The 26,103-nt window shown below is 36.3% G+C and overlaps 1 protein-coding gene across 2 annotated transcripts in view; it reads left to right on the top strand.

Annotated features, from left to right (window-relative positions):
• FMN2 (formin 2) overlaps positions 1-26,103 on the top strand; it is a 164,867-nt gene that overhangs the window by 71,574 nt on the left and 67,190 nt on the right. For both annotated transcript variants that reach the window (XM_052805703.1, XM_052805704.1), the window contains one exon: positions 21,645-21,706. In XM_052805703.1, the coding sequence (XP_052661663.1) occupies positions 21,645-21,706 (62 nt within the window). The remainder of the gene's footprint in view (positions 1-21,644; positions 21,707-26,103) is intronic.

The following is a 26,103-nucleotide window of genomic DNA, read 5'->3' as shown; positions in this document are numbered from 1 at the left end:
CATCAGTTATCTAAGTGGTATAAAATATAGACACTTTGATTTTGGTCTTTCTGAGGAAGTGTGTGACATGTTGTTTATTTTAATTCACATAGCCTTAGGACAAATCCAGAAAAGTGAATTATAATATTTAACTGATTTGCTATATAAAATAGTTCCTATATTTGGGTTAGCACAAACTGCAGAGTTCTTTCATCTTTTGATGAAAGCATTTTTTATAAAGGGAGATATTTTGGGGGAGTGTAGTACTTTTCACATTTATGCTAAGAGACAGTAGTGCAGAAAGGTGAAAAGTAGAATTGCATTTATATTCAGAGCATCCCTTACGTTTCCCAAGGGCTTTGGATAGATTTGAAGCAGATTGAATTATCCTGTGAAGTGCCAGCCTATCTATTAAACAAATGTGGTTTCAAGTATAACACAGACTTCATAAATCACAAAAACATCTTGTGAACTTTCTAGGCTACATATTTATAGCCATGCATTCTGTTTACTATGATTTGCTTATTTTGTGAAATTATTCATAAATAGAACAAATTTCAGAGCATTCTGTCAGCTGGCAAGTAACTCTTAATCACAGTTTTAAGTTTTTATTAAACTGTTTTGATGGTTACTAGACTTCCTCAAGCTGAAGCACTTAAGATGGTAGTCATAGAGCAAGGCGCCAGTACTGGCGCCAAGCAGTACTTGGTATTTCCAAAGCTGGCAGATGTAGTTCAGTTAAGTCATAGAGCAAAATCTGAAAACAATGATATGGTCCTTTCCTTCAGTCAAATATTCAACTTGGTTTCAGTTAATAATGAGAACCTTATGAACAAAGGAGTCCGCCTAACATCTGTGTCTGTGGTAAAGCCAACACAAATTCATTGAAAATTTACTTGCTTAACATGCAACACTAACAATAACATGGATGAATGTCAGTAGTTGAAGGGGTCAAACAATATTATGCTTAACCTTTATCCTATTACAATATTAAGCACACATGATCATCTAAGAGCTGTGTGCAGATTTTGTATATTCCTCTTTCAATAGCTGTTTTCTAAAACCAAAAGTCTTTGTGAAGGGGAATTTAGTAGTGCTCTTATTCCTTTGCTGTGCAGAAGTGATTGAACAAACATGAGAGAACTTTTGTCTGATGGGGGAATTTGTGGAAATGGTTGGAAGATCCTGGTGTTAAAAATGTGTTGGGTTCTTTTTAAGAACATAAAATAGGCATGGAGGAAAAGTGGTGAGGAGCAGGAAGGAAATTTGCATGGTGAGGGCAAGGAAACTAGAGGGGAGATCTCACCAAGAAGTATTTCTGTTATCACTCACTCCATACAGAGCTCTCTGAGTGATCTAACCATAGAGCCCATGGAGGAATTATAAAACACAAGCCCAAGTATTTAGCTTCACCTTTGTGTATGCACTATTTTTACTTGCTTGTTAAAAAGTAAGGGTTTAACATATTTTCGAGTTTTATAGCTTACTGGTTTATCTGCTGCAATTTGAATATATTAATGAGAAGGCACTATCAAAAATTAAAATAATGTTTAAAAGTGCCTGCATTAGCAAAATAGGCAGTTGATATATTCGCACCTTTATACATTAAGATTTAAGATGTATGACAATCACTACAGCAAAAAGTGTTATCAGTGTTCTTTGTCCCCTGGCCCAGGGTTTTAGTGGTGATCTTGAGTTTTTGCCATGTTTAACGTACAGTGACATTTACGTTTACCCATATCTCACTCAGTACAACCCAAGCAATTTTTTTTCATAAATTTGAGAGGCAGTCAAATGAACCCTCCCATACCCCCACCTGACAATTTATGGTACTGGGCAACTTTCTTTATGGCTTTCATGTAAATATTGCCTATATTACATACAAAGCATATCTTTGGGATGCAGTGTTAATGCAAATTGCAGAATTGTAATTTCCTGCCCCTCCCCCGCCTCCAGCCATAGAAAAGCACCCAGAAAGAGAGAGAAACTTTCAGTGAAGTGTGATATTCAGTCCATTCCTTGGTTTGCGTGCCTTTGTTTTTTATTTTTCTAATGGTTTAGACAAATTTCAAAGTGTTACAAGAACAGAAGGGAAAACAATTTTGCTGGGTTTTAATTTGCCTAATAAATGTAGGATTTCAAGTTTTAATTCCTATTGTGTTTAACTGAAGAGCTTAAAATAACTTGAAACGTGGGCAAATGTATTTAATGTCTTGTAATTTTTTTTGGTTGGTTGGGGTTTTTTGGTGTATTTTTGTTTTAGATACTTGAAAATTTGAATAATTTATGATATTAACTCATCTTGAACACTTAGCTAATTTTTCATGCATGTGTGATCAGACAGCATTTAATGGAAGATCTCAGAATATTGTAATATATGCTAAATAGCTTTTGTTGATGATTATGATATCCTCATTAAATGTCTGCTTGTAGAATTGCATTTGTCTGCTCCAAGCTTTGAAATAGGTTTAGTAAGACAAACTCCCGACCCCTGGCTGCTTTTAAAATATTTTTACAGTGTGGAAGGAGTAGTTGCAATACTCGGAGCATATTTGTACTGAACTCTAGTACGTCTTTCTAGTAGTGTTTTAAAGTAGGGTAGGTTGATTTTTGTTGTTGTTATGGGTTTTTTTTAGTAGATCCTAATTGCTAACAGAACTCCCAGCAATTTTACACAGTCTAGGATAGAACTGTAAGAAATGTTGGTCTCTTTAGTTGCAGTGCCATTTCTCTATGTTATTAGTACAAAAATGAGTCCTCTTCTCATGGTTTCTCTGGTTTCACACAAGGTTTTACTGACGCCTGTTTTTTACAATCATCTATCAACTATGCAAAATACTTTATCCAGGCATTTTGCTTGCTTTTTTATTTTTGCTATACCGCAAATATCCTTTATCCAGTATTATGTTCCCACTGGAAATAAAGCTGTATTTGGCTGCATGATAGAGCCAAAGCTTGAAAAATGCCAAACAAGCACTTCTTACATATTTTTCCTTTATAGCTCAGATTTTCTTCCTAGAGAAAAGACTTTGGTTTTAACATTAGTCTTTGGGTTTTTTCCTTAAAATTTCAGAGATGTAACATGTGCTTAAATTAGAGATCCAACAAGATTCTGGTTAACTGCATATAGTAATCTATGATGAATACCCCATACGTTGATATATAATTGCATGTTAAGCCTGTGTCTGCGTTTAGGGACCGTGTCTCTTATGTAAGAGAGCTCTTTTTAATAAAGTTGTCTGTCATCACATGAAATGTAACAACTGTTTGAAATTGTAACTATGTTGCAGAGAATAGGCTTGGTAGTGCCATCCTGATTCGCTTGCCTGTAAAGATACAATGTATCCTCTTCTGTGTTTAGGCTTTTATGGCTGCTAACAAGTGGGGTAAGAAAAGCAAAAACTTCTCTGTATGTGGAAAAATACAAGGGAAAAATTAATCTGAATATGTCAGCCAGAAGAAAAGCAAATTTTATATTTCATGCAGATAAATATTACATTTACTATGCAGTCAGATTTATATCTAGTATTTATTTCCAAAATGGAAATTAATCTTTTGTTCACCAAAATTGTCTTGTCTGAGCATGCCTTATAAATGTTGAAAGTACAAGTCTGGCAAAAACAGCATATGTAAAGCTCTGTCTTTTGAAGTTGTCTGTAATCTTTTCCAATTCAGTAAGTTTCTCTTAACAGGGTTTATCATTTCAGGCACTGTGCTACCTCTGGCATGGCTGCAATACTCTAACTATATTTCTGTAAGATTTTGCATAGCACCTTGTGGTTGCCCTGGCTCTGTTAGAAGTAGTTTGGAGATTTCTGCCCCCGAATTTTGGACCACCTTTCTCATATCCTCATTTAATAAGTCATTTTTCCCCCCTCTCTGAGACACTGGTAATCTACAGAATTTGATGGAGCTACCTGTCCCACTCTGATAATAACAACAAAAATATGTATGGAAAACCAAGGCTCTTTTTATTACAGCCCTCAGCTCATTGTTGATCAGTGATACTAGGGAAGGAAGTTATACAAAATAATGTAATAAGAAAAATAGTTATGTGAAAGGCAGGCAGATTCACCTAACAGCTGGTAAAGCCCAACCTTTTCATCTGGATTTAAGATTATTTTACTGAAAGTTTTATTTGCAGCAGAGCTTGCTCTGCTAACAGAAGTATAACTTCGAACAACAGACATATCTTCTGCCCTGAATTCAAGACAGATGTGTGGGAAGTGAATGTACTTTAAATGTTAGTGGGCAAAATAAATGTTTATCCTTTAGCATTTGGCTATTAGTGGCAAAGGAACATGAGAAAATCTTGGTTTTGTTTTCTTACTTGACTGCTCACACTGACACTTAGAAATGATGAGCTAGGAGAGACTGTCAAAGGTTAACTGAATGATTTCACTGGAGGAGGAGGAGGATTAAAAGTCTCTTGCATTACTTAAATGTTCTGTGCAGGAATTCTTCACGGATTGAAGTAACATGTAGTCTTAGCGGTAATAGGTCCAAGAGATGTTCTAAATGGAAAGCAATCAGGAAAGAATGGCTCAACATCTGGAATATAAGACTCATGATTAGTTTATCTTATGGAAGGTCCAGAGGTGATCTGAGCATTATATATCCTAATAATAATGTATATGTATAAGCATAATCATTTGAAACTCATAACACTGAAATATTTTTCAAGAATGGGTATCTTCCCAAAAGATATTTTATTGTTTAAACAAGTTATGAGGACAAAACTGTACATGATTTGATCAAGTTCTTTGGACATTGTTATACTGGAAGGTAAACCAGCTGCCCCAAATTGTTATTTCTGTCCATTTAAGTTATGAAAAAAAATCCTGCATGTAAGAAGATATATAGAACACTTTTTCTGTCAGGTGGCAAGTCTGTATTTCTTTAGTAAAGGAATAACCCATAAAGTGATTGCAGTCAGTGCAGGTTGATTACGAAGTTTGAAACTTTACCTATTAGTTCTGGCTTATTAATTGAGAATTGCAATTCTTTAACATTTTTTTCTTAATCAGATATTGTGCATTCAGACACCTAAAAACTTAAAAGATTATGGCTTAAGCTTCCCCTCTGATAGCCTTTCCAACATGCGTTTAGATTCTTCTGAGACACCACTAAGGAAAGGTTGGTTGGTTCAGCATTTTTCTGTCCTGTGAACTAGCACTTCCTCAAAACTTCACACCGTAATCCTCAGTCTTATTCCTCTATTTCTTCTTAGCTTTATGCTACCATATTCGTTACATTATGCCTGCTGTTAGATTGCAAGCTTACACATATTTGCTTACAATTACTTTACAAGCTCCTATTGTGAACTTATTGGTAAGGAAAACAATGGAATACACAAAATGACTTTTATAAAAGACAGACTGGAGTTAAATTTGAGTGCCACACATATATATTGCTGCAAATGTTTCTATTGCTTTGATGCTGTTAGTATGCCCACGGTGCTCTGTCCTGAGCAGCCGAAAGTGATTCTGGAGCCTTTGTCTGGCCACTCCTGCCAGAGGCAGCTAGTGAGGAAGGATAACGAAGGTCCTTGGAGGCAGGTGGGGTTTCTAATGGATGTGGCATAAACCCCTGAGCTGTGGGTGAAGGCCCTGAAGGCCAGTCCTGAGTATTGAAAGCATGCCTCAAGTCCTCTTTCCATCCTCTGAGATTTTCTGAAGCTTAGTTCACAGTGACCAGAGGCCAATAAAGCAATAGCAGCAGTTGTTAAGGAAAAAATACAACCCCAGTTATCGTTTTCTTTAAGTATGCATGCAACACATCAAGATAATGAAGGACAGAAATATTCATATCACCAAGAAAGGAACTGAATGTTTTATGCAATACATCCTTTTGGAATTTACAATTAAAAATAAATTTATAGAATTAAACTAGTTTTCTATAATGCAAAATACATTTTAAAGAATTTAGTGGTTTTAAATGAGGAAAATCATATTGAGTTTTTTCACAATATTTGAATCAGCAGAGACTAATTACTGCCACATTGGATAGTTTGGATAATTAAAGATTTTTGTTGTTGTTAAGAACATATGAATGTAATTTAATAGAGAAGTTTTGTAAGAAACTGTAACTGCATTGTTTTTCTGTTGTTTCAGTTGAAACAGTTTACTTTTTTTTCTTGGAAGTATGATTAACTTTGAAACTTTGAGAGAAAAGTTTCAGGAAAGTTCTGTTCTCCCAAAAGACAAAAAGCAGTACTGTTATTTCTCATTTGTGTATTGTGTAGTCACTCATAAGGGGGATGATTACAAAACTCTAAGCATAAAGCAACAAAATGTATGCTATTAGCATTAGTACCATGCAAAAACTGGAGGGAGGGAGGGAGAAAGAAGAGCAGCACCTGGACTCCTTTCCATAGCAGAAATATTTTCCAGTGGTCATACTTTTATACATTGCTGAACTACACAGAGATTTTAGCATTATGAAAATTAAGAAAGGCTTATTAATTGACTAAGACCATCCAATAAGTCACACATTTTTTCATGAAGTCGAAAAGTTTAGAAGAAAAGGATGTTTGCCACAACAATCCATTTGTGATTTGTTCATGAGTTTGTTAGATTTTAATACATTTTTACACACAAAGTATTTGTTTAAAAAAATTAGTGCTGCTTACATGTATATAGCCATTAAAATCTAATTTAAATACAAGGTAGTTAAAATGAGATTTTAGTAAAACTTGCAAGGTGAATCCCCCCCCTTTTTTTTTTTTTTACAGTCAATATACCTATTTTTACTGTATTTTTTCTTACTATTCCTCTTTTAAGGAAGCAAAACTATATGCTATATTTGATCAAATGGAGTCTCTCTAGCTTAGTACCTGATATACTGTGTGGATAACTAGAGGGGGGAAAAAAAAAAAGATGAGTGTACTGACTGCTCATTATATAATTTTTATAGATATCTATTTTATCTTTTTGCAGTAGTTGTCTTTCTCCGAATTGTAAAGTTTGATTGAAACTCTTTTCATACACGTTGTCTATTCTTTCGATTTTTCCTTGTGACCAGTCTACAATCCATAGTTCTCTTTCTTCTCCTTGCAAATGAGGTGACTAGCTCTGTATGCCATTTTCAAGATTTATGTGCACCATATGCCTATGCCATGGTATCACATCATCTTCTATTTCAGGCGCCATTTTTTTCTGTATTGTTACTGACGTTCTGTTTGCCCTTTAACTGTTGCTAATTATTGAGCTTATGTTTTCAGAGAACTATGAAAAAAACCTGAATGTCTTTTGGGGCACAGTAGCTGCTAATTTTGTATCCACCACAGTGTTTTTACAGTTCAGGTTCTTTTTTTCTTTTCCATCGACTTTGCATGTATTGACACTGAATATTTGAGACACCCTTTTGTACATGTTTGTGGGCGGCTTTGAAGTGGCTAGCTTTTATTATCTGCCAACATTACCACCTCATGTTCATTAAACAGCACAGGAACCTGCAAAGATCCTAGTAAGGCTCTACTGCTACAACTCTGTACTTTGAAAACTGATCAGTCATTTTTGTAATTGATTTCCTATTTTTTTTTTTGTGCAGTTTTTATTTTTAATCAGAGAAGACCTTTCTTCTTATCCCATGACAGCCTCATTTTTTCTGAAGCCTCAGGCAAAGATTGTGAGGAGCCTTTTTCAAATCCAGTATCAGTCTGTTCACTCTTACCTGTGCCTTGTTGACTCCATTAAAGCCCTACCATTTAATTTGTTGCTCATGAGTGTCTGCTACAAAATGACATGCTGCCTCTCTTTCTCATTACATTGGTTTATCTGTATGTTCTTTAAAAAAAAAAGCTGTTCTTCCATATAATACATAGATGTTTTCCAGGCACAGAAGTCAGACCAAATGGTTTGTAGTTTCCAGCATCATCTTGGGAATCCTCTTAAAATTTGCATTCGTATGTTCTGAAACTTGTTCAATTTGAGACAGTGCCCAAAATGTATCACTCGAAGTACAGAACTTGTCTGGGAACCTCTTTGGCCTTTTCTGTGGTTGTGAATCCTAACACAAATACTTTGTTTAACCTTTTCTGATTCTCTTTCTTTTGTGCTCTTTTTACAGCCAGATTATCTGCATGGCCAACTGTTTCCTGTCAGGCTTCATACATCTGATGTGTTTGAAAGCAGTTTTATGACTAGCTTTATGCATTTGGCAAGTTGAGTTTAGATCTTTTTGTTCTTGTCCAATTTACATTGAACTTATGAGACTTTTTGCTTTTCTGTTGGCTGATTTGTACCTTTTGAAGAGTATCTCTTATTTACAGGTGTCCGCTGTGCTCTTATGTTTAATCATATATGTGGTTTTGAGGAGTAGGAATACTGGGGATGTGAAACAAGTAGGGAAAAAAAAAAAGGGTGCTTTTGAATTTTTTGGTTAATGATTTTTTTTTTTTTACTTTGAACCTCTAATGTAGTGTCTGTAAGCTTCCTTCTGACCTCCAAGTTTTTTACCCTTTTAAATGGCTTCTCATTTTAATGTAATTCCTCCTTGTAAAGTCTAATTTTATGGTGTTTTTTTAAAAATCTTTTTCCTCTGTCCTATAAAGAAATTTCATTTAAGACTGTTAGGGTGTCTCCAACTGTTCTGTACACTATTCAGAAGTAAATCAAGTGTTGCGTCTCCTCTTTTGGTATTTCTGCCCAGTTGCTTTGAATAATAATTGTAATATCCTAAAATTTAGACTCTGTGTGATGTCTCAAAAATACGCTTAACAGATTAAACCTTCTGCTATTATGTTTTCTATGTTGCATATTAATCTTACAGCTTTTACCATTTAGAAGTCATTATTAACATGCTTGTTGAGTGATTTGTAATAGGGTACTAACTGTGTTTTTTCTATTTAGGCATGAACTCCCTCAGTAGGGAATGCAGTAGCTCTGTTAGAGTTGATGGCTTATTCTTAGCTGACTCACGCTTCCTTCAGTGTTGGTTGCCGCTCTTCTGCAGTAACCAGTTATGGCACCATATACGACCTAATATCCCTAGTGTCACACTGATTATCTTCCTTCTGTTACATTTGGAACAGCCATTGAATCCACCGGTAAATAAATAGAAATCTGCCCACGGCAAATCTTAGGCGCCTGGAGACTACACGGAAGCACATCGCATACACGGCCTGGACTTCCTCCGTCGAGCTCTGCCGATGTGGCTCATTTTCCTGACCCATGGCCCTCGGTTTATAGCCGGGCTTCCCTCCTCCCGCCGCAGCACTTCCCTCGCCCTCCCGCCAGCCTCTCCCGCACACTCTCCCCTCAGACATGCCTCCGCGGCCGCCTCCCCGCGGCGGGCCCGGCTCCCCCCCCCCCGCCGCGGCCGGCCGAGCCTCCGGCGGCCCCGGCCGGCCGGTCCCGGGTCCCCGCTTCCAGCAGCAGGTGGCAACAGCGGCCCGCGCTGCCGGCGGCGGCGGGAGCTCCGCGCCCCCTGCCCGGGAGACGCCGGCCCGGCCGCCCCGCCGCGCTGGCTGGGTCGGGCAGGGCGCTCGGCCTTTGGGGCTTCGCCCCGCGTTGCCAGCTTTGACTGAGGCGGAGCTTCTCGGCATGCTTCTCACCCGGTGAAAATCCATCCTCTTTTAGAACGTAGTGCTGAGGGTAAGGAAGGGAAGGGAAGATGCAAAGATGGGAGCGTGGTTTGTTCGCTGCCTCCCTCCATCATCCACGGTAGGGAGAGCAAGAAACAGCGCAGGCGAAGTGATGGTTTTCTTCTGCAAAAATTGTAGAACATTTAGTCTAAGAGCCCGCTGTTTCTCATGCTGGAGCCATTGTGTGGGTATTCCTGTACCTGTCGCCTTGTGAGGTACCTGGGTTTCTCCTACTTTTTTCTCTCCTTTCTCTTGTTCTGTCGTGATCCCTAGACAATGAAAGATCAAGGTTACTTCTGTAGTTCTGCCGTTCCACAGGAAACCTCCCCAAGCAATATGTGTTAGATTTTATTTCAGCATAATGTTTTTTCTGGTTTTAGTGAAGCTGTGATTGCTTTAGCTACCTGGACACAACATACAGCTGAATGGCATTGAACTGAAGCAATATAGAGTGCCTCTTGTAATCTTAAGAGTTCTCAGTAGGCCAAATCCAGCTGTGAAATAAATACACATAGGTGATTCCAAATAACGTGATTCTTTTTTTTTTTTTTCTTTTTTCCTTAGAATGTATATAGTTTGGTTTTACATATATCCAGGCATTTGGTTCTGTTGCAATCCCAGCCCTTATTTCCTTGAGTTATTAATACCAGCTTTTGAGAAACACTTTGGAGCATGAAAAAAGATGGAAATTAAGCCATAAACACGCATCCTTCTGCCCCCAGTTACCACAGTATTGTGATTTGAATTAGTAAAGCCATGTCATCTGTCATCTACCTAGCCAAAAATCTTTTTGCATTATTTTCATAATCCCACCCCACTTAGAACATGGACTAAATATCACAAGATCATTACATCATTTTCTTAGCATCTGTAGCTCTTTAATACTGCAACTTCAGAATATTTGGTGAAAGGCTTAACGTGTGTTAGTACGATGAAATCCCTGGTGTTTATCCAGACATGAGACTGGGCAGACATGTAGAATACCAGGCTATGTCTAAACTGCTCTCTGCTGTGTTGAAAACAAAATTTTAATTTGATTTCGAGAATAAATTGAGAATATAAAATTTTATTTCAGTGAGATACTACCATTAGACCATTAGAGGGGAAAGGAAACCTCTCAAGTGTTTTGTGTTTGTAATTCTTGAGCAAGAAAATTTGTATTTTGACTTGTGACTGCAACAGTTGACTGTACAGCAATTATAGATAAATGGGGACTTGCTTTGCCTGATTTCTGAATCCTGTAAGTTTCCAGGTAGTGTTTTCTAACTAGCTCTACTACTATGGATACTGATATCATCATACACAACTGGCTAGCTTGAACCATAAGCAAGGAAATCTTGTTTCTGAATGAGCGTGCATGTCTTCATGGCTGAAAGAACTTGCAGTGTTTTCTGTTGTAAATCATCAAAAAGTAACAACATTCTGTGTAGTCTTTTTGAAATTATTTAGGGTGTTGATGTTAGAGAAGACTAGTACAGAACTTCAGAGGGACCTAGTAAACAACAAACATGCAGCTCAACTCTAGATTTTTAGAAAGAGCATTCTAAGCATTCAGTCTGGCTGCTAAATAAGTCATGTAATATTGCCTGATAATTTCTGCCTCAAGCTATTAGTCTGTATAAATACGAACATTTTAGCAGTATAAATGATCTTGAGTTCCAGCTGAAATTCTGACCCTTCAACCTTTTGCTTTCTTTGAAGTCACTGATAGTTTTGCCATAGACTTTGGTGAGTCTAGGATTTCATACTAATACTTTAAGTGATAGAGAAGTCAACGTATTCCATTAAACATTGTTCAAAAGGTTAATTTCCCTCACTTTTAACACTTAAAATATTCTTTCCATAGTGAATTTGTCAGATTAATTTACAGACATCCTTCATTCTTTCCCACTTTTGGTCTGCAAAATTACGGAGCCATCTACTTTCAGATATCTTCTCATGCAGGTATGCGTAAGAACTGTAATCAGGTTGCGTCTTTACTTTCTTCTGTATAAGCTAAATAGATCAAGCGATTCAACAGAAAGACAAGTTCTTGAGGGTTATTCTGCTATTTCCTTTGTTGGTCTCTTTGATATTCCACCAGCTATAGCTCTAGTCCAAAGATTGTTTTGACTTCTAGTCACTTCTTGAGAGACAAGGAGTCTTATGTTAGTCATTGATCATGATTACTAAGACTGTAATCAAGACAGTTCTTTGGGTGAGTTTGAGTCTGCTCAGGGAAGAGCAGCTCTCCCATTAGCATTGCCACATGGATTTCACTGAGGCTTAATAACCATTTTTAATATCTTTTTTTTGGTCTTGGTAAAGATATATTTAGTTGCAGTAAGCTGAGAGCAGATTCCTACGGAAGCCTAAGATACTCTCCTTTCTGGTAGTGTTTCATGAGCTGTTAAATTTTCAGATCTATGAGTTAGGCAGTTGTTAACTCATTTAGTGTTGACACTTAAGTAATTTAATGTAAGTATTCTAAATTGCCAACTGGACACACCTGGAGCTCCATTAACTATAAATTAACTGTGGGTAAATTGAGAGCACAAAAGCTAAGATCCTAAGTTAGCTGCTTGATGTAGAGAATATATGTTTTGGAAAAAAATATATGTTTGGTATCTGCCCTGCTAACTTTATCAAATAAATATGCAGAGTGCTATGCAACTGTATAAAACTAGTATATCCTTGCCATTATTATGAGGGATGAATTGTGGTCATTTCATCTCAAACAAATATAATAGCAAAAAAATCAAGAGGTTCAGTGGTAGATTAGAATGATTAAAGAGTGGAATGTGTATAAGGAACATGGAAAGATTGGGGACTGTTCAGAGCTGCTTGGGGTCACAGAGTAACGAAAATAGTTCAGAGATCCCATATGAAAAAACTACTGTCCTTCTAGTGGTTATGATGTTAGAATAAGCCATCAATGAGTCTTCCAATAGTTGGAATAATTTTAACCTAAATTTACTCTTGTTTTGCACTATTTTAAACCTAGGTTTCGTCTTTGCCAGTGAACTACTAGATGATTCCAAATAAACCTCTTCCTCCTCCTCCTGCACTTTGTTTATCATTTAGAATGAGCTCCCTAAAGCATGGAAGAAAAAGCTTGTCTCTACTTATGGACTGGACTTCTCAGAGTTAGCCATGGCTTTGTTTACTTTGAGCTACTCTAATGAAAATAGGTCAGGTGGAATTAAACCAAAAGCCAGCAAATTTGAATTCTGAAAAAATCCACACGTAATTAAAAGTCTCAATTAGTTTGAAGCCTGAAGGCTTGTTTGTATTCCAAACAAGTCTTGCTAATTTCTTCAAGCTGCACTCAGTAAGAGATGCTACCTTGTTCTGCAAAGTTTGACTTGCATACATCTTTCGACTGTCATGGTTACGCCATCACTGGTACCACAATTAGCCTGTGGAACTCCCAGACATAATGTCATTGAAATAGAGACTGGAAAGCATTAGAGCCTATGTGGATCTAAAAGAAAAGTCAAACACTAACACTCAGGAAACCCAAATTTTGTTTCACTTGACTTATGGATACAAAGCTATAAATCATATTTGTCTGCAGATTGATACGCAATGTCACATCTACTGCATATGTGCCTTGCAGCTAATGTGTTTGTGTAGTTTGTTTTTATAACGTGCATTGCAAATACATACTGTCACATAAATGTCCCAAAAATATATTCCTCAGATATCCTATTCTAGTAGTCTCCCCACGAAAAGTGATATAGTTGATAGGTATGACAAGTTTTCTTTTGAGAACCTCTAAATGGAATGCCTGTGGCATGCTATACTAACTTAACCAGAAAGTGAAAAAGCTTAGTACAAGCTGATACTGAAGTAAAGACCAATAGCATTGGTTTTTTAATAGCAGTAATTTTATTTTCTGTAACAATTTCCTACATGTAAAATATATCCATATGCCAATGATTAATTTTATATTAAAATCTTGTTCTTGAAACACTTTTAAAAATACATTTAAGGGTCAGGAAGTTTGCCTAGAGAGCAACAAACCTCTGCTATAAGCATAAAGCACTTTTTTTTTTTTACTTATTTAAACGTGTCTTATAACATTTGCATTTGTGTACTATGCTAAGCCTTAAGTAGCATTTGGGGAGTTATCATGGTAATCCTTTCCACTTTGTTGAAAATCTTGAATCCTGCCAGTCAATCTTGCACTTCAAATTCACTCCCCAAAGACCAGCCCCTGGCAGGTTCATTGAGACTGTTTGCTCCTCTATGCACTATAGTTTAAAATAAGCATAATCTGGTAAAATGCCAGTCTTTTCTCAACCTTCCTATATCCCACACCCATGTTTTTTTCACCTGCCAAATTCAAACAAATCTTATCTAAACAATTAAGATAAGCATTGAAGTACTCTCTATAGTCAAATCAGCAAACTTCTCAAAACCAGAACTGAAATACAATCTCTCTAAATTAAACAGTCTACAATGGCAATCATGTTTGTATTTAAACATTTTATTCTGAAAGGATTACAGCATTGGTCTCTTTTTTTTTTTTCCTGCCTAGACAAGAAGGCGACATACTGAGTCAAACAAAATATATTTGTTCTCTAAGAACTGAACTTGCACACTTTTTTATAAACAAACTGTATAGGTGTATAAAGTTAGACTTCACATAATCAGTAACTGCTGTCCTTGACATAGTAGGCAATTGTTTGAAATGTATGTAATGTAACTGTTTATATTAACTATGTATAGCTATATATAAAATCTAGTTATATATTTTGTTGTATGTGTGTATATATTTATATATGTAAAAAAGCTCTAGCAATACAATTTTATTGCTATATATCAGGGGTACAACATTAGGGAATAGGAATGCTAAGGACAAATGTCTAAAAAATTGAATTGTGTTTATAAGAGAAGAATCAGTATAAAAGATGATACTAAAGATTCACTCTTTTTGACAAAGTCTCCTACTTCAGTTACTTCCAATTTTGCAAATGCATATTCTTGCTTAATTGATTCTTATTTTATTGCTTCCCAGAAATATGAGTGCATGTTCTTGAAGGCATTTAAAAATGTTAAGTCCTTTAAAAACAATCTGAAACAACAGCTAAGATTAATCCATGGCTTCTGCTTGGAAGTTTTGTATACTGTTCTGGTTTCTTACACAAGCTTTACATCAAGGTGAATTACTGCCACAATAAAACTGTGTGCAAGCAGTTCTAAGTGCTGTTTCTTGCCTCTGATCCATGCCATATGTACTTGTGTTGAAGATCCAATCTCCATTGTGCTTTGTGCACTTAAAGTTTTCATCCTGAGAAGGCTAGAGTATTTGCTAATAGACAAACATATCACAAAGGTACTGAGGGCAAGCAGGTAGGTAATAATACGAAATTGTTTTCATTTACGCTAACTCTACCCAGTGCAGCCATCCCCTACCTACCCATTATCAACAGGTTTTTTTTCTGCCAGTTGTGCAAGTCCAGATACTCCTGCTTAAAAATTCTCTTATTTCACTGATTTTCTGAGAATCTTTAAAAATTATACAGTTGTGATCCTTGTGTATTTTGCTGCAGCTCCCATTAGAACAGAGACATTTGGTTTTACCACTGTATTTTCCATATTTGTGTAAATATAACATTTATTTCAGAGAGGCCCATTTGGGATTTAACTTGCTGCATTAGGAGATTCACATTTCTATTATATGACATACAGCTCATACTATATAGTAGCTGTCAAGCTGTTGGAAGTATCACAGACAAAAACATGACCTTGTGCAGTAAGCCTGTGTTAGATGAATGATGCCAATAAGCTCACATGGCGGGGGGGGGGGGGGGGGTGAGGGAAGAGCAAAGGATAGCAGTTTTTGAAGTTGTGGGTTTACTACGGAACCAAGAAAAGACTGCAATAAAAGACTGCAAATTTTGCAGTTTAGTTGATTTTTAAATATAAATATTGAGCTGGATTAAAAGCTGGATTTACTTTGCAAGTAGCTTGATACTGCATCATACCATAATCTTTATAGCAGCAAAGGAAGCCATTGCACTTTGATGATCTTCTGAGGTTCTCTTGGCTCTTGTTGATGAGAATGTTGAGGCAGATGTTTTTTCTTCTACTGCTGAATTGAGCAGCTCAGCTGTCAGTCATTCTTGTATTCGCATGTGTGGTGTTCTTACATTTTCTTCCAGGGACATCTGTCAGTGAAGGCTTCCATTCTGTATTCAGTGAACAAACCAACAAGTTTATTTGTTCTTTTTCTCTAATTTGTTGTCAGAAACATTTTGTAAGTTGATCAGGCTATATACTGATTTGTGTTTCTTGTATCAGAATTTTCCATTGCTTTAGGCTTTGCCAGTATGTTAGTTTTCTAATGATGTTGGGTTTTGACCATTTGAAGCTTACTACCTGTACATTATTCTTGGAGCAGCTAATTTTTTAATTAACTCGGAAATAATCGTTCAAGGAAGATCATACAATGTGACACATTTGACCTACTCATCCTCTCGTGCCTGTTTTTTCTTCCAAATATCCTTTTTAGATGTTTGAAAATAATATAAGTCTTATCAAATTTTTCAGTACAATTACTTGAAACATTTTAGAAGGTTGAATGACGTTTGATGCTACAGTGCCACCTCAAAATTATGTAGTAATTTTGAGACTCTATCTATGTATAGCTTATGATTTCTATATAATATATATACAGTTTCTTAATAGCAACAAAGTCCATTTTTGTTGTCAGACTGGTTGATGCCTTTTCTGTTTCTTTCACTCTTCAGCTTGGAGTAATACATCTGGGGTATAGATGGTTTAATTGTTAACATGGAGGTGAATTATCTGGGGATGGAAGTTAGGAAAAAGTACCATGGAAGTTGTAACCTCTCAGTACCCTGTAATCATGCATGTTAGACTCACATGATGGGCAGAAGAGCTGTGAAACTCCCAAATCTGTGCCCCACACAGAACTGCGTGATAAGAGTACTGTGATTATCCGCTGTAGAAGTAGGCGGTCCTTCATTCAGTGAAGAAGGATCAGTCTGCCTTTGTAATTTGCTGAAGTGACTTTCTATTGCTGCCATTTGACAGAAGAGATGTGAAGTCTTGCAAAGACTCTTGGTGCTCTTCTGGACAAAGAGAGCAGACATGAAAGCAAGGAGGCCAAGATGTGCAGGAGGAAAAAAGGAGCAGCCTGTTGGAGTGATACTGCTTGGTTTTGGGAGAGTCATGGAGAAGTCAACTGTGGTGGAAATCAGCATAAAGAACTTGGATGGGTGGTTTGCTTGTTCGTCTCCCTGAAGCATGGATCTGAGTATAGCAGGATTGGTTCAGAATTCCTTTTGCAAATTTGAGGTGGTTTTGCTTCAGCTACTGCTTCTTTCTGAGGAGTTAAACTGTAATCTGTTACCAGTCAAGTAGGATTTGGAAATAGCTCAGTCAGGTTTTGGGGAAGCAGCAGTGCTTCTAGGAGGCCTCAAGAAGATGACACTCGCTTTTAGATGGAGTCCAGAGACAGAAAAGCTTAGGAAGTGTACTTGGAAAGGCCAGAGGAATGGAGTGTGATTTGAAACCTGCCCTGAGAAAAGGGAAGACTTGAGACTATCTAGACGGAATACCAGTCTTCTGAAAGTCATCCATAAGTGAGGTTGTGCTAATGAGAGTTTTATGACATAAAAGTTGGATCCAAAGGATCGGGTTGATAATTCTTTGTCTTCTTCCTGAAATTCTACTCAGTGGAAAATTTTGAATTTTGGCCTTTTCATTTTAAAAGGAAGTTCCAGAGTTTTGGACTTGCAAACAGAATAGAGTTTCCAAGCACTGGGTAGCTGTAGGAATTTATCTTTTCTCTAACAGTTTATGTACATGGTACTATCGGTGGACTTAGATTCATAGCCTCAGGCAAGTGTAGGTTTGCTGTGTCTGTGTGGCCTATCAATTTTGTTTTAGTGGTAGCTGGTAGCTCACATACTCCTAGATATATGAATAACCAACGGTAATGATCTGTCTTAAAATAAAAAAAAATACAGCTACTTCCTTTTATAGTCTTCCGGAGAATACACTGTGCATCCTCCAACTTCCTGCTGGTGTCTTCTCATGCATTTCTTCTTCAGGACTACATTTTCTGGCAAAAACTTTGATCTTGTTGGTGGCTTGGTTACATACTGTGTTCCCCTGAAGACATGTGGGTGGTGATTATTCATTGTGTTAGGTTTATTTTTTTGTGGTGGTTTTTTTTAATTGTGTCTGTGTTCTAAATTGACTTCTGTGTATATGGGAGAAGGTCCACCTGTTCTCAGAGTTCAAGTATGCCACTGAATATAGTTGTGTGCTTTACACTAATCTCACTTTTTTTTTTTAGCAGGATTATTATCCTACTGTCAGGTGAAGTATCACCTAAGGTGCCTAGCCAGGCTTGCAAATTAATTGATATTACTAAGAATAGTAAGTCTTTATCTCTCTGCATATATTTTATTGTTCTTCCAGTTTGAAACTAGTACCTAAGTTGGCTTTGTTATTGTGAGTTTGAATAATTTATTTTTTGATTCAATTTATATTGCAGAAATACAGAATGGAATGGAATGGAAACTCTTCCATTCTGCTAAAACTTCTATATTCTGCAGTTGCATAAGAAAGTTATAGTTTCTGTCCAAATGATACCACTTTAAATTTCCATTTAGATTGTGACAAAAACAATGAGTATATCAGGAAAGTTTAAGACAGACAAAAGATTCCTGAGGCCTCTATTTTGGCTACAGATCCTTTGAAATCTTTCTCCTCCTCTGTCCCTCTGTCCTTTATAGTGTTGAGCAACCCTTTGCGATTGCTCTTCAACCCCTCTTTTTACTGCGTGGATTTTCTATAATCATCTGTTGACCAGTGCTTGCTTTAAAAAAAAAAAACCAAACAAACCAAAACATTGGTTTGTAGTTCCTTTTATTTTTATCTGTGCATATTCGTGTATGTATCTGGACATACTTGGATCAAATTTGATTTAATCATATCTATATAAGTGTGTATATCACACAATTATATATATGTACATCGAGTAAGTTTACAGTATTAGGGCTTGAAACTGCTGCTGGCTTGCTGGTTTTATTGACAGCAGTGGCAATAGGAATGCAAGAAAATAGCAGAAATATGAAATCTTAAAGGTAAGAACTAAATGCCTGAGTCTGTGATTAAAAGAAAGTTGTTTCTATTAGAGTAAAAGCCAACAGATATTCTTCACTGCTGTCTTATGAATGAATTGGAAAGGCTGGATGATGTGCTGGCTATTGAAGATCGTTTCATAGTAGTCAAGACCAGGAAATGGCAATGTCAACTTTGAAACAAAAAAATCACTTTCTGAAATAGTGACATGGGTGAAAATATCCAGCGACTGCAAGACCCTTCTCCAGATGTTTGCATCAAAGTATACTGGAATTGTAGCATAGCTCAGAATATTTTCGTACAAGGAAATGAATGTTTGTCTATATTTTTATCATTATTTTGCCACCACATACGGAATCCTTCAGTTAGATATTTGTGTAGTCATGCTGATTGTAAGGAGGGGGCATGTTTAGCTAGTAAGCTTGTCTGCATAATGAAACATCATTGTTTTCATCAGTTCAAATTGTGTTAGATAATGGAATTAAATATGCAACAGTCATTATTTATTTTGCCAACTGTCATGTTCTGCATGACAGTGCTGCAGTACCACCAACGAACAGAATCTTATCTCCTGATTCCTCACAGTGGGGGGAGCAAACCTATGGTGAACATTGAAAAACCCTAGTGCTATGCTAGAGTACTATTTATGAACATATACATCTTTAGATGAAATATATAGAAATATACTTGTCTTGGGGGAGGGGATCTGAAACATATATGCTAGGATCTAATTTCTCCAAGTCCTTGTCTCAGACTGATTTGTTTTAAGCAGCTCCCTGAAGTATGTACACTCTTCTGCGTACCTGTTTTGTTGAAAGTACACAGACCTGGCACCATTGTGTTTGCCAGGCGTTCTCTTATCTCCTGCAAGCATTCAAACAAAAGTGTTCTATTGCTCCCTGAGTAATCCATGGGTGATCTTAACAGTGAGCAAAAGTCAGAGCAGGAACTTATGTCATATTTCTTAGTGCAGGAGCAGACAGGCTCTGGAAGGAAGGGGAGGGGGGTGGAGCAGGGAGAAGACAGACACAACTCAGTAAATAGTTGAAGGGTTGTGAGTGTGTTCATATATGAAAACATTGCATAAGCGTAAGAATGCTGAAATGTAGGGATAATAGAAACTGAGTTTCATAATATATCCTGGTTTTAATAAAGCTGTTTGTATATAAGCTTTGACATAAAGTAGAGCTCTCAAACCAAGCTAAACCCAGTTTCTGTTTGCATGTTAATTTTAGTCTCCAGTTCTACAAGGCAAATTTGGCATGTTTTTAAGCATGCAGATAGTCCTACTGAGCAACAGGGATTATTAAATACAACATATACTATAGTACCTTGTTATGAGGGCATCTTTAAGTCTCTGTTGCAACAATTACTACACTTGGGGGGGAAGGAGTTTTAAAATATACCAAATAATTAGTAGCAGATTTTTGCATGCGCCCCCTCCCCCAAAACAAAACAAAAAACATATTGCTTCCTGAACTGTTAACTGTTACATTGCCATTATCTTTCAGATTCTGTTGCTTTCTAGTAAGGGAAAAATGGAAAAAAAAATTTAAAATATTATTTCTGAAAATTAAAGAATTTCTTAATTATTTTTTGTTTTAGTCATAAAAGTTAGCTTTGTGCTGTGCTTAGAGATACAGTGTAGCCTGCTTAGTTTAATCAAGATCAACACTTCTTTGTTTATAATTTTCTTATACTGTAACTAAAACTATGTCTCAGACCTGGAAATTGGAAACATGCTGAGTCCCAGACTCAGAGTGGTATCTCTAAATGCTTTAGAGCAATCGGAAACACATGAGCTTGAATTATATTGCCTGTTGTCTTTAGGTGTATACACAGAATTTCGCTGTGATAGTTAAGGACATGGATTTATAGGACATAAAGTAACCTAGTGCTGGGTTTCTATCGTTAATCTAGAAATTGCAACATTGATCAATCTTGCCTAGGGGATTATTCTACTTATTGTACAAGCGCACACACACGCAGAGCCCATTACAAAAAAGGGTACAAATTAATGAAGTGCGAAACAGGAGAAAGACTGGTATAGTATGATAAAAATTATTCATTACCATCACATACGTTCTAATGCAACATTCTAAATTTCTTTCAAGATTTAAAATCTGGATGAGGAAAGTTGGATTTATCTGGCTTTGAAATGAATGGTCAGTGTGCTTGCAAAAAATATGTAAAAGGATGACTGAAAAGTACTATTTTTAAAATAATTCTTTGTATTAGCTGAGAATAATTCTTCACTAGTTTGCACAAACATTTCCTATGCCTCATGAAATGTTCCTACTGCAAGTGGGGAGTCAGGGTTGTGTTTTTAAAAGTGTGCCCCTCTTAATGATTATTTTTTTTTGTCCACGTTAGGTAGATGGAAATCACTCTGTGCTGTTGAACTGGCTTTCTGACGCTGAAAAAAATACAGTATGTGTGTGGCGCCAGAACTGGTTGGGAACAGGAAAGGCCTATTTTGTATCTGTACTAAACGTGTCAGCTTAGTGCATAGAAGACTTGACCCTTGTCAGGTGTTTTGAAGATAACTGGCTGACTTATGGATTAATCAGTTTAAGACTGAAGCCAACCAGTGACAGGAATGAGCTTTGTTGTGTGAGTGTGTGTGTGTGGCTGTGGTGCAGATTTACAAATTTTTATAATGCTTTCAGTCGGACCGTGAAAGTCTGTTGTAAAGCTTATCTCTGATCTCTGGCTATGGCCATACTCGTGGGATCATGTTTGTGTGTTTGGGGGGAGGGACATGAATTCTTTAACACTTGACACCTGGCTCTACCAGGTTTCTAGCCCATAGTCTTAGGAACGGCACTATTCAAAGCATTAATAAAGTTAAACCCCTTAAGCTGTATGACCAGTAGGTCATAAAAACTATTGCTGGGTATTGTGCTCAGTCTTTCTTTCACAGCTGGATTATCATCCTGACAACTAATTCTTTTTAATTTTGTCTTTTTTATAGCTGTTGTGAACTTGGACAACTCTGTGGTTGACCTAGAGACCCTTCAAGCCCTGTATGAGAATGTGAGTAATCAGAGGAAGTCCCTATAATGTAGGAATACTGTAGGTCCGTGTGAAGGTATTTTTGGTTTGCATCAGTAATACTCAGAACACTTGTAGAACATGTTGATTTTGAAGTGACTTTATTTTCCCCAAAACAATGAAACTAATAAGTGTTTAAATTGTATTAATTGCCACTGTGTGTTTTATATAGTGCATACATTTTTTTTATAAGCAACATAATCAACTTCTAAATGACTAAACAGAAATTGGTTTTGCTCCTTTTTTTTCTTCTTGGGTGGGGCACTCTTTGGTCAATAGGTATCAGACCTTGCGCTCCAGGTCTTTGGCTTCACTTCATAGCTTCACTAATATAACAATGTTGTTCAATAAAAAAAAAAAAAAAAGTTGTAATAATAGCAATCATTCCATTTGTGGAACTGTAGCTTTTAATAATTATTATTTCGCAGAGTCCTCCAAAATAATTTTAACTCTTTGAAAGAAAAAGGATTGCTCTAAGTTAATGTAACAAAAAGCAGTATAAACTGCCAGGGGCTTCATAAAAGTCTGGTACTAATCATCAGAGAGTGTTTGACCACTAGATATGCAGAATCAGGGATTCAGAATATACTCGGGCATGTTCTAAAGCTTTACAAAGCCAGTCATGCAAAATTCAAAAAAGTGGATCTCAGAAGCATGTTTCTGCCTTCAGCTGAGGCCAGTGAGCATTACCACCTTCTCTCAGCACACTGCCTGAATACATGGAGGTCTGGCTAGTCATCTTTGGAAAGAGCAAAGAGGCTTCCTATTTACCCTCCAAAGAACCTGAAAATATGAAACGTAAAGCTGTGAGCCACAGAATGGCATTGAAGGCCAATGTATGCTATTGTATTGGATTTATTATTTCCTCATGTTATAGTTTTGATAATATGTTAATTACTTTTACACCTTTCAGATTTTTGGGTTTTAGACTGTAGCTTTTTATGGCCTACTTTGGAATGATTTGTTGATTTATGAAATTTCTCATAAATAATTCACTCTGGGGCCTGAAGAGAGAGATAGTAAGCTCTAGGCCACTTTATAGAAAAAACCAAAAAGCTAAACAAAATGAACACCAAAAATCTGACAAGAACTAGGAAGCACTTCTACTCTTATTTCATCCCTGAAGAATTAACTCGCTCAACACTGCTCAGGAAGATAATGGTCAAATGGGAAACCTATTCTAACTACCCCCAAATCTTTATACTTTAAACACTTCTCATCCTTATGCCACAGCATTTCTGGTTTGGCCTGTGTTATTTTTATTTTACGTTATTTTTAATCTGCTCCCTTACACAGCACAGCTATATCCCGTTCCATACATTCTTTAGCATGTAAAAAATTGAAGCAATTTTATTATTACGTATGCATGATTGTGAGAGATTGTGTTCTGGGAAGTACGGAATAGATACTGCCCTCACCAGCTTTTGCATACTTGCTTCTTTCATATTGCATAAGACTTTTTTTATTTTGTTTTTAAAAAGTAGTCATCTTATGTGGCTAATGTACTAATAAGATACTTTTCAAATGTTTTCTTAATGTCATCTCTAATATACCTCAGAGTTCCAGTATAATGGATTACCTGAAAATTTGCGGGTTGTTGAAATAACCAAATGCCATTGCGTTCCTTTTGTCATTACTTTCACTAATTACAGAAAATGTCTATGAAATATTGCCCTGATTGAGGAAAACATAATATTTTAATCTCAGGCAAGACTCAAAAAGTTGGAATGACTATAATATATTTCTTTGCTTTGAATAGAAGACAGAGCAGCCTAACTTTATCACTATATTTGCTTGGGTACAAGACAGAAAACAAAACCAAAACCAACCAAAAAACAAAGAAAGAACAAAAAAACCCCCAATTAGTTGGAGAAAGCTTCATAATGGGATCTGAATTTTAATCCTGGATCCTCTGTTTGATAAAGCTGTGTCTTGAAAGAAACATTTTTCTTAATTGAATTTTATTGTCTGTTTTTACTTTCAATCTTTAGTCAAAACACATCAGACCTTGCATTTGCTTCCCTTGGTACCTGCACTAATCATAACAATATTGTTCAATAAAAAAGTGTAAGCAAGGGGTGCTACCAGAGAGCCTGGCATGTTTGACTCCTCCCTTATTTCTCAGCCTCATCCTGTGTTGTAAGTGGGGATGGCTTTGCCTCATTCAGCTACTTTGTAGCCATTAACTTAATATTCAGTTCTTAGGGTTTATTTATTGGATTGGGATTTTTTGCTGGATATTTAAATACCTCTGTACTAGTACTCAGCCCTTCTATTTTATCTCTATGGAACATATGGGAACATTTGTTTTACAGTCTTCCCTCAGAATGTAATCACTTTTTCTGATTGCATATGTCTGGCATGGTAATTTCCCTTCTTAAACGTGAATGAAATTTGGGCAGTCTCCAAACCTAAACACACCCTCATTTCAAAAGCCAAAGTCCCGAGGGCTCAATTCCTGTTTACTGAGGAATAAAAGTCTTGTTAAACCACAAAGTTACTGTATACATCTTACTGACTTTTTATAAACGAAGAAACCCACACCCTGCCAAAGACCCAAGCCCTCAATAATTTATTTAATAGAATTAAGTGGTATTGCATCAAGTGAGAAGGACTTTGTTACTGCAGCGCTGTATGGTACAGTCACATAGTTCTTACACGTGGTTGTGTAGTTTGCTTTATAAAAAGTTTAAATATGTGTTGATAATCAGTTATGTATTAAGATCTAGACAATTTTAATAGGAGATTCTTAATAGATAAAACTACATGTGGAACAGTTACTTTAATGTGTTTTTACAAACTCTCTAACAGCAATGCTTTCAGGTCGCAGCTATAATTAGAGAGGGAGAATCTAGATAAAATTCAGTGGAGTTGTCAGTTTGCTGTGTGTGGTTAGGCCGTATTAGTTGTGATAAGAAATGTACTTATTTGTAAATAAGGGAATGTTTACTTTGAAAACAGGTAGCCTCTTAGCACCTGAGATTGTAGCTAAAATATCACTGTTTGAAGTAAGATAAGCCTGTTCCTCCTCAGGTAATCATTTTATTGTGAAAATAAGTGTATTAAAAATGGATTAAAAATTTTATCAAAGGTTTATCTTTGATCTATGGATTTGCCCTTTTCAAGTTTCTTTACATCACAGAATTAAACGCGTATACTTTCTTAATTTGACTCCTGGTAAATTGTCCATCCTGTCTCTATCTTTAAAAGACATAGGTCAATGCTTTCAAAAACCTCAAAATGCCATTTGCAAGAGCAAAAGGCACCTAGAAATCTGAAGCGCATGCCTCTGCCACTGAGATTCAAACGTTCTCCTCAATTATTTCTTGTGATTTTTTTTTTTTTTTAAAAACCTGGCATTTACAGTGCAATGCCTTAATGTTTTTCTGCAAAGACTATAGATTGTACCTGACTTCTGACACATGACCCAGCTTCAAAGCAATGATAGTTGTTATTAACCTGGGTATCTCTGTATATCCTTGTTGTTTCAGTTACTTTTGGCAATATTTTTTAGACAAGTCGCTTGATGCTTTTGAAATATGTAGCACTAACTTTGAAAATCAAGTTGAGCAAAAAATTCACCCCAGAATTAAAAAACCTACACACATTTAAACTGGTCTAAACTCAGAGGTAAGGTTCTGTTGCAAGTTAAAAAAAAAATAACCAGGAAATCTAAGATTTATGTTGTGAAATGGAAAAATGGCCCTTATGAACTTTGGTAAGACAGAATATAGGGTAAATTTATACTCTGAAAAAAGTGGGAAAAGAGTTAAACTAAAGCAGTGTATTTTTTTGCAGTAATTTGTATGAGATTTATGCTGTCTTATTTTAGATATGTCAAATCTGGTATATTATACTATTTTGTTCCATTTATGGTGCTATATAATAGCTAAAATTCAAGGAAATAAATAGCAGTGATGTTCAAATAGATGCTAATGCAATCAGATTAATGACTTTTATGAGAAGTATCTATTGAATGTGTTCTCTCTTGACACAAATGTTGGAGGGTAATATAAAAGCTTTTTTTAAATTATCCATCTGTAAATTAGAGAATAGATAAACATTAACTGTAAAGCTAACTGATAAAAATTCTGAGAAATAATCTTCAATAATACCTGTGTAGAAGGCCTGTCAGCCTTATTCCTTTTTCTATCATAATTTAAAATACACATAAATTGGAATTCTGGATACCAGAACCAAAATTAGTGACTTGAAACTCAGGTTTGATTCTGACCTTGCACAATATACTTGGACCTCTTGATTTTGGTGAGGAGCGTAAACCATATCTCTTGAGTTTTGTTCAGGTCTACCCATGAGTGGATCATGCTTAGCCTTTGTATCTTTGCCGGTTGTTATTTCTTTGCATACACAATCTGAGA

Source organism: Harpia harpyja, chromosome 13 (genome assembly GCF_026419915.1).
Source record: "Harpia harpyja isolate bHarHar1 chromosome 13, bHarHar1 primary haplotype, whole genome shotgun sequence".
In the NCBI taxonomy this organism is placed as follows: Eukaryota; Metazoa; Chordata; class Aves; order Accipitriformes; family Accipitridae; genus Harpia; species Harpia harpyja.
This window is presented reverse-complemented; position numbering and strand designations above follow the sequence as displayed.